The sequence below is a fragment of the Ranitomeya imitator genome, chromosome 6 (genome assembly GCF_032444005.1).
Source record: "Ranitomeya imitator isolate aRanImi1 chromosome 6, aRanImi1.pri, whole genome shotgun sequence".
NCBI lineage: Eukaryota > Metazoa > Chordata > Amphibia > Anura > Dendrobatidae > Ranitomeya > Ranitomeya imitator.
The window spans coordinates 112,431,175-112,446,753 of NC_091287.1; the positions used below are offsets into that span (position 1 = coordinate 112,431,175).

A 15,579-nucleotide genomic window follows, 5' to 3' on the forward strand; every position below is an offset into this window, starting at 1 on the left:
TGTAGTGTTAGTGGATAATATACTCCGCTTCCTTCTCTGGGATCCAGCGCCGCTCTGCTCCTCTTCTCAGACATGTCGCCGCTCTTTAGACTCTGTAGGACGCACTACGCTCTGCATGAGTCGGAAGTGACTTGTACACGGTAAGCTACGGAGTGTCAGAACAAAGCCCTGTGGGCTTTCATTGTAAAAGATTTCTGAATCACGCATAGAGGGAGCCGAGAGTCTGAAGAGCGGTGATGTCACTGAGAAGAGGAATGGCACTGGATACCGGAGAAGACGGGGTAGCTGAGTGTGCGGATTATCACAGGAGCAGGAACTGCTTATCTGATGTGGGTAAAATCAGGTTACCTCAAAGTGAATGTAGGAAATTATGTAATGTTATATAAAGAAAAAATATATATATAATAATAATTAGTCCATCACATCACTACCCAGTAGATGTCTCTCAGCATATCAAAAGCTACTAATTACTGGGCCGGAGAAGATACAGAACACTTTCAAGGGTAAAGCGTCAAGACAGAGGACAATTCATATTACACTTGTTGGTAAGCAGCTTTGAAAAAGAAAAAAAAAAAAAAAAAAAAAAGGGCCTGCGCTTGTGTTCTCTCACGGCTGTATTCGGCACACAGTTCATGCACACAAAAGGAACCAGCTGCACACGAGGACACTTACTTTCCAATTCTTCCTTCTCGAAGTTTGTGTTGACAGAAGAGCTGGTTTTCCCCAAATCAACTACCGCTTCTTCATCGTGACCCTTAAGAAAAAGAAGAAAGAACATTAAAATAAAAAAATGTATACATGTCTGTGCTCGCAAGCAGCAGTTTGTCCAAACACTGGAAACTTGTGAGGTCATTAAAACTGAAAACAAACCAAAATAGAAAGATCGGCTTTCCTTCACCAAGTTGTGGAAATGTCATAAGTAGGGGTTCTTGGTTTGAAACTCACTGAGAATATTAACGTTCTAAACTTCACTACCTGTGTACGGACCACGATTTCCGGACCAGACGCAAGTCCCCTGAACCAAAATCAACAGCCTTATTTCTACCTACAAGGCTCCTGAATTCAGATCAGAACATCCGCAGCCGGGTCCGGAAACTGTTCCATAAGCGGACTGTGACCCCGGCCTAACCCTCCGGTCAGTGTTAACGTCACACAAGTGGTAGATGAAGGGCTTACAGAAGTGTTTCAGGTACAGCCAGTAAGTGACTAACCTTACCAATGAACCATTTGCACATTTTTGCACCAGGAATCTCCTTTCACCTCCTTTGTACTGGTGACTGCTAGTGGTTTCTATCCCCACAAGAAACGCAGGCATGTCTCTTACCCGAACCCTGTAACATCACCTCATCCCCCAATCAAACTCGCTATAAATTGTAGACCAGCTTCCATGAAAGATCACCAGTGCTCCCTGGCCTTGAATAAAAAGCATGACAACAATGCCAAACCACAGCAACACCTGCATGTGTACATGAGAATTTCACCAGCGTTGAAATATTGAAAATGCCTTTCAAAAGAAAACTTTAGGGAACTATGGGGAGAGACCGGACTAATCTGACTTCTCCTCAATCTCGCCTCATGTACACACAAGGGGAATTGTGCAGCCAGGCTACGATTCATGCTACCCAGAACTAATGACAGCTTCCCTGTAACATTAATCAAACAATTCATGTTATAAGATAATTTTATGCCTTCATGGATTCAGGCCGATTATGGCACTTGTGGCCACACAGGATTGTGCTCCAGGACCAGAAACTTTATTCTAGCTGAAGATCTTGTTTTAGTCTTTACTTGCCCGTGTAACAGACATTTCACCTGATTTACTAGAAAATGGCCAATAAACTGACCAGTTCAACTGGCTGACATTGTGGGAACAAACTTGTCACTTCAGTTTATATTCACAGAAACGATGCCCAGAGCAAAGGACGGGCATGAGAGAACGATACATGGACACTCAGGTACTGAATATTTCAGAAGTAGACAAACATGTTCTACCACCTCATGGAAACACCATACATTAGATCATAGCGTGGTCTCATCAACTTTCACTTCCCCTAGTTCCCAACTAGATCTTTCTATGAGCACAAAGACCAAATATCAACCATCTTACATGGAGCAACAGCAATACGTGCAGCCTATGGCTACAACCCAAACCACCATGTCTAGACTCTCTCTTCATGACCTCCCTCAGCAGATGCTTCCTGATAATGTGTGACAGACATGAATGCCGCAGGCTTTTTCCACAGAGGACAGCTTCCCTCCCACCCTCTAAAGTGGACAGTCACATAATTATACTAGTTGCTGTAGACAGCAAAGACACTGACTTGTAGTGTGCCTAGCGTTGCATTTTTTGGCGAAACAAATGACCAACTCACCAGAGGCTTCTTTGACCCGACACAAACTCTCCATTTACTATAACTGATCCTAAAATAGGGGCATGACGGACATTCAGCTTTGTGGCACATCCACACGCGCCAGAGAAAACAAAAATCAGCTGCAATATCTCAACACTTTATGTGCAGATTGTGTTGGGGGATATGCCACAGACTTCACCCCTACGCATTGCAAAGGGTTTAAAAAAAACAAAAATTCCAACTTGGGCTACGTTCACATTTGCGTTGTTGGGCGCAGCGTCGGCGACGCAACCAACAACGCATGTACACAACGCAGCATTTTGCGACGCATGTGTTGTCATAAGATCCTACAGATCAGGAATTTCGGCGCAGGGAAAACGCTACAAGTAGCGTCCTCTGCGCCCTGTCTTGTGCGCCTATATGACGTACTGCGTTTTACAATGCATGCAACGCATACCAGCGCATGTCCATGCACCCCCCATGTTAAAGATAGGGGCGCATGACGCATGCGTCGCTATGCGTCGACGACGCTGCGCCCAACAACGCAAATGTGAACGTAGCCTTATTCTTCACCGGTCATGAATCCTAAGACTACTGTAAGCTGCTTGTAGAGTGCAAGGCATTGTGGGAACTGTAGTTCTAGCATGTCACACAATAAATAGGGTGCACACTAGCATCGCAAATACTGATGCTTACTACACAGTCCCCTCATGATTAGTGCAGCACGGGGACAGGTTGATGGATTTATTTTTTTTATTTTTAGGAGGTGGGGATGAATTTAAGAAAACGGTTTTAGCTCAGATTCACTACAGCTAAAAAAGCACACCCCTGTGCTGCACGGTCTATACAATGTGGGAAGGGGGTACGTGCCCCTAATACGGCACCTCCCAGTGAAGTTACAAATGCCTTTCATATCTGGGGCCAATTTGCAGGTCAACATGAAAAAGCAAATATCACATGCAGTACGGTGAGAAGTCCATCCTCAGGCCCAGTCACAGATGGCATTCTGGTATCTTTATAAAAAAATTCCCAAAAATTGAGGTTCTGACCCAACTAACTAACTGCATCTATGAACATACCGTAGGGGGTACTAATTCATTAGGCTTAATCTCTATGTGGCAGAGACCTGTACAAGCCAAAATCAATTAGGAATACAGTTGTAGATCCAATAAGATTTATGTAATTTAAAGAGAAGTTAGGATGCGGAAGGGGAAAGGAAATCTTTTCAGGGACAAATAATATGTTGTACCCATTTACAAACTTTGCATTTTCAAAAAAAATTAAAAGAAAAGTTTAATTTACAAGCGCTATGTTGAGTTCCAAGCAGACCCCTGGATTCCCGTGGACGCGGCCTGCCTGGCAGGATAGTGTTACCGGCAGGCATGGCCTTGTAAATCTTCAGGTCACATTATATCGCCGTTAACTAAATGGAACGCAGGAGACGATCCAGGAATAAACCGCTGGCAAACACACAGAATCTCTCCACGTGGAGAATGAGACCGTTCACAAGCGGTGCACGATGACATCCAAACGTCCCTCTCAATAATAAAACTCCCGAAAAGCATCAGTCTCTGCTGGCAACACAGGAGGTTATACCCGGCACCGAGAGACGCCGATCTAGTCTCCTGCCAACGGGAAGAATGGCACTTCATATTCCATCATCAGTCTGAAGGGGCTTCCACATGATAAACATTCATTACCTGTCCAGGGGCGATCACACATTTATGGCACGGCCTGTGGTTAGGGGACTGGATTTCAGAATTTATATGTTCACACGATTTCTCATGTGGCCTTAAACATTTATTTTTTATTTTAGGAAGTTTTTAGCCTTTTGTTTCTTTTTTCAATGGTCAGCTGTTTTCCTGCATTTTTTTTTTCCAAATAATCTTTATTGGATTTTAACAATTAACTGGGCAGGAATGGAAAGGGGAAAAGCGGGGATGCGGGGAGAGGGAAAAGGGGGGGTGGAGGGAGGCTGGAAGGAGGAGGGGGGGAGAACATGGGAAGAAAAAGGGGAGAGAAGACACTTGAAGTAAGCGACAACAGGTAACCATATTTGTCAAATGATAAAACAGCGTTTGGAAGGTGAATAATTATAATTATAATACATTTGCTCATGAAAGAGGGGTGGACTCACTGAACAGTCTTGAATTACAGACACGTTAAACCCAAGTCCGGTTCACTTTGTGCTAATTTCAACTGAAAATTGCTACGGGAAAACTTCTTCCCAACGAGCCCATTTTTTTGAGCATTTTTTGAGGCTGTCATTATTTAGGGCGAATTTTTGCTCGTATGCTCTATGGAGGTCAATACGATCTTTGATCTCTTGGAATGATGGAGGTTTAGGCTTTTTCCAATTGTATGCGATGGCATTTTTGGTGACCAAAAGGATATGAATGACCAACGCTTTGAGAGGAAAGTGTGTGTCGCTTAATCCCACAGAGAGCAATGCCATCTGAGGGGTCAGGATGAAATTTTTATTCAGAAGTACTCCAATCAAACCAGAGATTTTAGACCAAAGAGATTTAATTTTGGGACAGCTCCAGAAGATATGGAGCAGATTGCCCCTGTTTCCGCACGCTCTCCAACAATCTGGGGAGGTGTGACCCCCTATCATGGACAGTCTTGCTGGGGTGAGGTACCAGCGCGTGACTAGTTTGAAATAGGACTCTTGTAATGACATGGAGATGGAAGCTGAGTATGAGTGGACCAAAGCACTTTCCCATTCATCTGGGTCAATTATTGTCTGGAGGTCTTGCTCCCATTTCAGCATGGAAGGAGATTTCGCGAAGTCTGAGTCATGGTTGAACCAGCTATAGATATATCTGTAGCTCCAGAAAATATTGTGGTCGGGGTTACAAATCAGATTTATAGCCGCTTCAGAGAAACTGGGCTTTTTTGATACGAATTTCTGACATTGATCCTTGATGATCATGTACTCGCAAAACATAGCAGAGGGGACATTGTAAGTGTTTTTGAGAGAATTAAAAGGAACAAAATTTTCTCCGTCAAATATATGGGAAAGTTTTGTGATTTTGTAGTCGGACCATTTGGGATTGACCATTTTGTTATGCAACTCAAATATATAAGAGATGGCCAGATTTTTCAGAGACTCGAATCTTTCAGTTCTTCTTTTGGGCCTAGCCAATTTGGACCATGCATTACTTATTGCAATAAAAATTGGGTGGGATTTATTACTGGAATTTCTTATGTTCATAAGCTGGTTTAGGATCAATTCTCTAGGGGCTCTATCCAGGTTCAAAGATGATTCGATCTCCAGCCAGGCTGGGGGTTCTGATTTAGACCACCAGGAGCAACTTTGTTTAATCAGGTTTGTATGGTAATGAGCCAGAATGTTGGGAAGGCCCATTCCCCCTGACGCTTTATTTCTGTAGAGAGTACTAATAGCTACTCTCGCTTTTTTGTTTTCCTGCATTTTTTAAGCTTTTGTTGTACTTGTGTTTTGTTTTGTTTTTTTAACTCCATTAAACAATGAAGAAATTGCTAGCGTTTTTTTTAATGCAAAAAAAGATGCCCAGGTGTCTTTTCAGCCTGATCATTGACTTGTATTGTACAGTACATCGCATCTTTAGGGCAAAAGTGGCATGAAAATTGGTCTTCTCACTTCCTTTAAACATTTTTCCATTGAAGATATTTATGCATTTTGCATTGAAAAGTGACCTCTGGATCGCTCCAGCAAACACTGGTCACAAACTCCTGGAGACTGACTGGGGCAGTGCTGGTAAAAGATGGAGATGGCGACAGGTAAGAGCAGGTGCAGACGAGCGTAGACTCATCCGAAAGAATCAAGTCGATTATGCTAATGACGCTCTGATCAGAGTGGATGAGGAAATGGGAGGAAAAAAAAATTTCTCCATCTTCTTTACTCAAGTCAGTCCATGGAAATCAGATGTCATCCGAGTGCAGTCTGAAGTTTTCCATGGGCTCATTGACTTGCATGGCTGAATATCAGATCAAACTCGGGGGCATGCTTCGATTTTTTCTGCAGACAGACCAACATTGGTCCAACTGCTATGTGATGTTTTGTGGGATCGCACTCGGACCGAAAATAAGGTTGTTTGTACCAATCATTAGTTGGAGAGTAGGGGCAGAGAATTCACATTAGTAGCACTCTTCCAGCACTGAAGTGTAGCGTGGTGCTTTAAACTACCACCAATCGTCTACATGCAAGCTGATTTAGTGGACGCTTAGAGGCCTCTGTCTAAGAATGGGCACCATCTCATTTCCCATAGTTATAGAAACACTAGCTGAAGAGCCCGGCGTTGCCTGGGCATAGTAAATATCTGTGGTTAGTTATAGCACCTCACTTCTCTTATTTTCCCATCACGCCTCTCATTTTCCCAATCACATCTCATTTTCTCCCTCACTCCTCTCATTCCCCCCTAACACTTGTCATTTCAACCTCACATCTGTCATTTTCTGATCACTCCACTATTTTTCCTCACTTCTCTCATTTTGCACTCACACCTTTTCATTTTCACCTCACACCTCTCATTTTCACCTCATCACCTCAGTATATACATGTTTGTCATCTCCCTTATATATAGTATACATCTGTATGTCATCTCCTGTATATAGTATATACCTGTATGTCATCTCCCCTGTATATAGTATATACCTGCTGTGTGTCATCTCCCCTATATATAGTATATACCTGAATGTCATCTCCTATATATAGTATATACCTGTATGTCATCTCCTCCTGTATATAGTATATATCTGAGTGTCATCTCCTCCTGCATATAGTATATACCTGCATGTCATCTTCTATATATAGCATATACCTGTATGTCATCGCCTCCTGTATATAGTATATACCTGTATGTCATCTCCTCCTGTATATATATATATATATATATGTACCTATGTCATATCCTCCTCTATATAGTATATACCTGTGTGTCATCTCTCCTGTATATAGTATATATCTGTGTGTCATCTCCCCTGTATATAGTATATACCTGTGTGTCATCTCCTCCTGTATTAAACCTCGTTCACACGTTATTTGCTCAGTATTTTTACCTCAGTATTTGTAAGCTAAATTGGCAGCCTGATAAATCCCCAACCAACAGGAAGCCCTCCCCCTGGCAGTATATATTAGCTCACACATACACATAATAGACAGGTCATGTGACTGACAGCTGCCGTATTTCCTATATGGTGCAATTGTTGTAGTTTGTCTGCTTATTAATCAGATTTTTATTTTTGAAGAATAATACCAGACTTGTGTGTGTTTTAGGGCGATTTTCGTTTGTCAAGTTGTGTGTGTTGAGTTGCGTGTGGCGACATGCATGTAGCGACTTTTGTGAGATGAGTTTTGTGTAGCAACATGCGTGTAGCAACTTTTTGTGTGTCGAGTTACATGTGACAGGTTAGTGTAGCAAGTTGTGTGCAGCAAGTTTTGCGTATGGCGAGTTTTGCACGTTGCGAGTATTATGTGTGGTGCCTTTTGAGTATGTGCAAGTTTTGTGTGAGGCAACTTTTGCATGTGTTGCAACTTTTGTGCATGTGGCAATTTTTCCGCGTGTGAAAGTTTTGCGTGTGGCGAGTTTTTCATGAGGAGAATTTTGCACTTGTGGCGAGTTTTGCAAGAGCCTAGTTTTTGCATGTGGCGAGTTCTGCGCGTGGCGAGTTTTGAGTGGCGACTTTTGTGTTTTGACTTTTATGTGGCGAGGTTGGTGTATTTGTGGTGAAATGTGTGCTGAGGGTAATATGTGTTCAAGCACGTGGTAGAGTGTGGCGCATTTTGTGTGTGTTCATATCCCCGTGTGTGGTGAGTATCCCATGTCGAGGCACCGCCTTAGCAACTGTACGGTATATACTCTTTGGCGCCATCGCTCTCATTCTTTAAGTCCCCCGTGTTCACATCTGGCAGCTGTCAATTTGCCTCCTACACTTTTCCTTTCATTTTTTCCCATTATGTAGATCGGGGCAAAATTGTTTGGTGAATTGGAAAGCGCGGGGTTAAAATTTCACCTCACAACATAGCCTATGATGCTCTCGGGGTCCAGACGTGTGACTGTGCAAAATTTTGTTGCTGTAGCTGCGACGCTTCCAACACTTTTCCTTTCACTTTTTCCCCATTATGTAGATAGGGGCAAAATTGTTTGGTGAATTGGAACGCGCGGGGTTAAAATTTCACCTCACAATGAAGCCTTTGACGCTCTCAGGGTCCCGACGTGTGGCTGTGCAAAATTTTGTTTCTGTAGCTGCGACGCCTCCAACACTTTTCCTTTCACTTTTTTCCCCATTATGAAGATAGGGGCAAAATTGTTTGGTGAATTGGAACGCGCGGGGTTAAAATTTCGCCTCACAATATAGCCTGTTGTGAATTCTGTGGCAGAGCTCCCTCCTGTGGTCACAAGTGGTACTTCGGCTGATTCTCTCTGTGAGCTTCTGTTGGTGGAGGGAAGTGGTACTGCGGCTTCTGAGTTTCCTCCCTCAGGTGATCTGGTGAGGTCGTTAGGTGCTTCTCTACTTAACTCCACCTAATGCTTTGATCCTGGCTTCCTGTCAATGTTCCAGTGTTGGACTTGCTTTTCCCTGGATCATTCCTGTGGCCTGCTGGTCTGCATAGCTAAGTTCTTCTTTGCTATTTGTTTGCTATTTTTTTCTGTCCAGCTTGTCTATTTTGTTGCTGGAAGCTCTGGGACGCAAAGGGTGTACCTCCGTGCCGTTAGTTCGGTACGGAGGGTCTTTTTGCCCCCTTTGCGTGGTTTTCTTTAGGGTTTTGTGTAGACCGCAAAGTTACCTTTCTATCCTCGCTCTGTTAAGAAAGTCGGGCCTCACTTTGCTGAATCTATTTCATCTCTACATTTGTCTTTTCATCTTAACTCACAGTCATATGTGGGGGGCTGCCTTTTCCTTTGGGGTATTTCTCTGAGGCAAGGTAGGCTTATTTTCTATCTTCAGGCTAGTTAGTTTCTCAGGCTGTGCCGAGTTGCATAGGCAGAGTTAGGCGCAATCCACGGCTGCCTCTAGTGTTGTTTGGAGAGGATTAGGGATTGCGGTCTGCAGAGTTCCCACGTCTCAGAGCTCGTTCTATGATTTTGGGTTATTGTCAGATCACTGTATGTGCTCTGACCGCTATGTCCATTGTGGTACTGAATTGCCTTTCATAACAATAGCCTATGACGCTCTCCGGGTCCAGACGTGTGACTGTGCAAAATTTTGTGGCTGTAGCTGCGACTCCTCCAACACTTTTCCTTTCACTTTTTCCCCATTATGTAGATAGGGGCAAAATTGTTTGGTGAATTGGAAAGCGCGGGGTTAAAATTTCACCTCACAACGTAGCCTATGACGCTCTCAGGGTCCAGTCGTGTGACTGTGCAAAATTTTGTTTCTGTCGCTGCGACGCTTCCAACACTTTTCCTTTCACTTTTTTCCCCATTATGTAGATAGGGGCAAAATTGTTTGGTGAATTGGAACGCGCGGGGTTAAAATTTCGCCTCACAATATAGCCTATGACGCTCTCGGGGTCCAGACGTGTGACTGTGCAAAATTTTGTGGCTGTAGCTGCGACGGTGCAGATGCCAATCCCGGACATACACACACACATACACACACACACATTCAGCTTTATATAGTAGATGAGAAGAGAGGTTCTTCTAAGTAGGCTAGACAAAGCAGTCTTCAAACCTACAGCAGATGTGTCTCAAAGTAAGCAAGAGAGAAATTAAGGCATTTGGTCATATTGTTATCCTTTATGGAGATGGTGGGAAGTGGTTAGAGGGGTTTCCGGGATTCATAAAAACTTTAGCTTGGGCAAAATTAGCTTAAAAACAACAAACATTTTCTTGCCGTCAGCCCCCGTGATTCCAGCGTAAGCGGCACAGACTATTGGGCTGTACTGGAAGTCAAGGCCTCACGGCACTTCTGTCACAAGGCCGCCAAGTCCTGCATCTTCCCGAAGTGGTCAGGTGACTAAAATGGAACGTGAAGCGCATGCCATGCATGTAATCACTGTCAGCAATCTAGTGGTTCAGAAGAGGATATCAGGAGAATGGGGCATTCTAGTTCCAGCGATCCAGTGGAGGAGGTACTTAATGTTACAATAGTCTCATATACAGGTTCATTTTCACATTATGAACATGCCCCTCTAAAGGGAATCCATGGATTTATAACTACAACATCAAACTGGTGATGGCAAGGACAGAGCTGTATGATGCAAGTAAAGTATTTTGCCACAAACTTAAAAAGTAGACAAAAAAAATACATACAGTATATTAATATATAGTTTGAGAAGACAATGGAATTCCCATGTGCCTATAGCATTCATGAACTCAGCCCTCTCGCCACACCCCAAAATAAGCGATGAGGTACAGCAAGTGTTACACCAGAACAACAGGTTGTAAAAGGTAAGAATTTCATAAACTGTGGATTAAGTTACAAGGGCGCACAATCTTTCCTGAATCCCTTATCGATCGTCCTGTCAGCATCGGTTTCGGAAGCTTTGCTAGGACAGGTAGAATTACATGACGTGCGGTGAGACCTCATGGGGTGTAGAAGCGGAGAAACATAAGCAGCTCTTTTATGCAGTAGCTTTACACCTACAGCCGTGTGCGAGCCAAGATCCAGGAGTCTAATCCGTACCAGTGGACACAAGGCCATCTATGCTACAAATGTAACTGTGATCATTTCACCCAGTGAAAACAAATAGGAAAAGTAAACACAGATGTCGAAAAGGCGAGTATGCGATCTGGTGAAGCGGGAGGACGCCCCCGACAGATGTCACCGTTTAGGGGAGGGAAGCCTTCTCTCGCTGCACAGCTGATGGACACCGATAATATACAGTATATACATACACACATCATTTATATATTGTATTCTACTAAGAAAAAAAAAAAAAAAAAGCTCACCACATTCGTAGTCACAGTATAAACTCCCGGGTGCACAGGGACTTGTAGAAGCCCAGATCACAGCAAGATTTAAAGAAAATCCAGCATCACCAGTTACATGTAAAAAAGGTTTGGGGTTTATTTCATATATGCAATAAGGTCAAAGACCATGTTCACACTTGCATTCCAAACACCTCCATATTTCGAGAACAAAATCCTTTTTCAAGCTCTATCCCCCTAGAAAAAGAACGGTTTAAAAATGCGTGGCTTTTTGGAATGCAAGAGTCCATGCTATTTTTTTTTTCTTAAGATGTTTGCCGTCAACTAATTTTAACCTGTATATGCCCATCAATGAAGAGATGTTGAATAACTCATTAACAGTGATGGTACAGCTCCCCCAAAGCAGGTATGGCCATGAAGCTGAACCGGACCACCAGGGCCATATTGACCGCTCATGCTGCACAAAACAATGAGTATTACTGTTTAGCACTGGTCGTTCAAGTGCTTCCAGGAGCCATAAACATGGACAAAGTCAAGTGTACAATGTAGGAAGACTTTCCTGAACAGTTCTAGTTTATAGGTGGCACATTTTAAACGTTTTTAAATGGAGACATCTAAAAATATCGCTCATTTCGCTAAATATTGTTGACGGAAAAAAATGAATTAAAAAAAATTCTGTGTCCTTAATGACCAATACTCTATCCTGAAGATGCCCTGCTCCACTGCCTTGTTGCTGGAGTAAAGATGGGGGAGGGTAGTCTCCTGACTGCCTGTTTGGACCAGTGTCATGGTCATGTTGTTGGCCCGACCTCTGCGTTCTCTCATTCTGCAGGCAGCAGCGGCTTTGCTTCTGCAGCATCTGAGGATCACTGAAGTGTGTACAGGCTCTACTGGCAACAGCTTGTGATCATTGCTCTCCCTGCCTACTAGACTGGCCACCACTGAGACTGCACGAGTGGCTGGTAACCTAGGCACCAAGCAGTAAACAAAATTGAAAATCCCTTAAGGTACCTTCACACATAACGATTTCCTTAACGATATCGTTGCTTTTTGTGACGTAGCAACGATATCGTTAACAAAATCGTTATGCGTGACAGCGACCAACGATCAGGCCCCTGCTGGGAGATCGTTGGTCGCTGGGGAATGATCAGGACCTTTTTTTGGTCGCTGATCACCCGCTGACATCGCTGGATCGGCGTGTGTGACGCCGATCCAGCGATGTGTTCACTGGTAACCAGGGTAAATATCGGGTTACTAAGCGCAGGGCCGCGCTTAGTAACCCAATGTTTACCCTGGTTACCCGGGGACTTCGGCATCGTTGGTCACTGGAGAGCTGTCTGTGTGACAGCTCTCCAGCGACCTAAACAGCGACGCTGCAGCGATCGACATCGTTGTCTATATCGCTGCAGCGTCGCTAAATGTGACGGTACCTTTAGTTCTTTAGTTATTTCTGATGGTGTCATGCGTCTGGATTAAAACCCTGACCCTGTATCCTGTGGTCGGCGTCTCTTCCCGCTGAGCCACAACAGATATATCTTTTCTTTGGGCACTTTAGTTCTGTTATCTTTATTTCAGTCCGCTTTTGGGTAACAGGCCTACTCTGTTTGTCCTTTCACCTTTCAGGTGCAGCTTTAAACATCTTCCCCTGCTGGTGATAGACTTTGTTGGATTAATTGATGTAGTATGTGTTGGTTGGAGTTGTTGCCTGTGCCATGCCTTTTCTCCTTAGGGAATTGCTACTCAGGTGATCCTAGGAGCTGTTGAGGACTTTCAGGGTAAGGCTACTTTCACACATCAGGTTTTTTGTTTCAGGCTAAATCCGGCGAATGTTGGAAAAACTGGATCCGGTGCAGATTGTGAAAGACTCATGCGACGGATCCGTTTTTTTTTGTTTTTTACAGATCCGGCTAGCCTATCTAGATTATTGGATAAAAAAAAAATATATATTGGAGCTTCAGGCTTTTTCGCCGGAGACAAAAAACGTTACAGTAGACTTTTTTCCAGACGCCGGAATCGAGTGTACGCCGGATCCGGCATCAAACCGGAAGGAACGCTGGGCCATCCGGCGCTAATACAAGTCAATGGGGGGAAAAACGGATCTGGTTTTTATTTTTTCCGGTTCCGGTTTTTCTCCCGAGAGCCGGATTTAGTCTGAAACAAAAAACCTGATGTGTGAAAGCAGCCTAAGCCACCATCAATCGGGGGCACCATTGCGTTATTTTAGGGTGCCAACCTCCGTGGTCAGGCAGTGATAGACCAGGGTCAGAGGAGGGCTTTTTCCTAGCCTGAACAGGGACCTGTCAGGGTCAGGCATTTGTCCCCCTGGCTTGTACGCTACCTGTGTGACTGTTTTAGCAGCCATAACGGCTGGATTAGATACGTGAAAAGAGACGGTGTTTACCAGGGGAATGTCAGCAGATAATTTAGGAGTGCGGAGGTGTGTGCAGTGACGAGCTCGTTGTACTTCCATGGATTATGATGCACATGCCAAACCTTTTTACACACATCCAGGACTGGAGGGAGCAGTGCTCTGGAATTTCTCTGAGCATTGCCAAAAGTTGTGTTTTCCCACAGTAACAATGTACTGGTCATATTAAGCTAAAAAGCATCTAATGGGGTGTTCAGAGGCGTACGGCGCCCAGAAAGACAGACATGGAGCTGTAAACTGATTACCTTCAGGCATGAAATCAGCTTATCCTAAACCTAAAGCGGATCAGTGTCATTGTGCAGCACATTTAGACGACCGTGACAGTTTCTTACTGCGTTCTCTGCTTCTTACCAACATTTTACGCCTCATTGTAAGAGACTAAATGACTACGGATTCCTAAAGTTGTAGACTTTCTTGTGTACCTTTGTACAAATAGTGCTACAGCGTAGTGTTACCTCCGTTACTACTACGATTTCCATTCAACCAGAACATAACAGACAGTATCTAAAGATCACCATCCACGCCAGGTATTTCATTAAGTGCAGTAGAAACACACAAGACTCAGTAACGTGGAACAGAAAGACGTGACAGCGATTCCGTAGCCAGACCGTAAAGTGACGAGTGCGCCAGCCTGTCCCCTTACTATATAAAGCCTGTCAGACTTACAGCTATCATGTCCTTACGGGCACGGCTTCGCTCCATGCTGCTGTCCTAATTGTAGAGCATGTCCTTGACTTGAAGCTGTGTAATGCAATCCAGCCAGAGCAGATCTGTGGAGCAGAGTACGTGACGGCTTTATAATGGTGCGGTCACACACCCCTGCCAATCCGCAGAGAGGGCGCTCACTCCTCCTGCATCACATGCGGCTGAAGACTTGACACTTTCAACTTTTTACTTCTGCAAACAGCAAAAAAAGAAATAAAGCAGCCTCCCCCTTCCTGATTAGAACGTACACTGGAAACAGTATTGGCTTCATTATTATTACAGGAATTTTCCCAGATAGTTTCATTTTTTGGACAGTGTGTAAACCGCGGGCTCATCTCAAATACAGCAGCCAAGTGGCTTCATGAGAAGACGCAGAGCGCCGTTCATAGAAGGGACATCGGCTGCCATACTCGCCCAGATGAAGAAAAAATAAATCAGATTTAGGCTATGTGCACACGTTGCGGATTAGGCTTAGGAATTTCTGGTGCGGATTCTGCCTCTCCTGGCAGAAAACGCACCTGCGGTTCTGCAGTATTTTTTGTGCGTTTTTGCTGCGGTTATTACCCCTGCGGTTTTCTATAATGGAATGGGTACAAAAACGCTGCAGATTCACAAAAAATAAGTGACATGCTACTTCTTTTAAACCACAGCGTTTCCGCAGCGGATTTTCCGCAAAGTGAGCACAGCATTTTTTTTTCTCATTGATTTACATTGTACTGTAAATCAATTGCGGATCTGCAGCGTTTCTGCACTGCAAAAAACGCTGCGGATCCGCAGAGAATCCGCAACATGTGCACATACCCTTATAGCACGGAGAGAAAAGCCCATGTAATGAACTCTGCCGCATCTACACGTGTTAGGGAAAACTAAAAGGGGTTGTCCGGGAGCGCAATATTGGTGACCCATCACTCTCATATCTGTGGGGGTCCGACAGCTGCCATCTCCAATCAGCAGTTATTAGCTCCCCTACATTTTGTGTTGTGTCGCCATTTTTCCAAGACCCGTTACATTTTTATTTTTCAGTCGATGGAGCAGTGTAAGAGTACGTTCCCACGGTCAGTAAACGCTGCGGTTTACACGCTGCATACATCCGCAGCGGCCAAATGTTACAGCAAAGTGGATGAGATTTCAAGAAATGCCATCTCCGCTATGCATGCAGCGGCAACCGCGGCTTTCCTGAGGAGAAGGACATGCAGCGCGTCTTTCCAGACCGCAGCGTGTCAATTTATCTTGCGGA

The 15,579-nt window shown here is 44.1% G+C and overlaps 1 protein-coding gene across 3 annotated transcripts in view; it reads right to left on the minus strand.

The window, feature by feature from the left end:
* The window catches only part of SLC4A7 (solute carrier family 4 member 7), a 176,740-nt gene that overhangs the window by 95,681 nt on the left and 65,480 nt on the right, over positions 1–15,579 (minus strand). For 2 of the 3 annotated variants that reach the window (XM_069730008.1, XM_069730010.1), the window contains exon 2: positions 673–754. In XM_069730008.1, the coding sequence (XP_069586109.1) occupies positions 673–754 (82 nt within the window). Of the gene's footprint in view, positions 1–672; positions 755–14,303; positions 14,523–15,579 lie in introns of those variants that run through there. The other variant, XM_069730009.1, reaches the window with a different exon arrangement.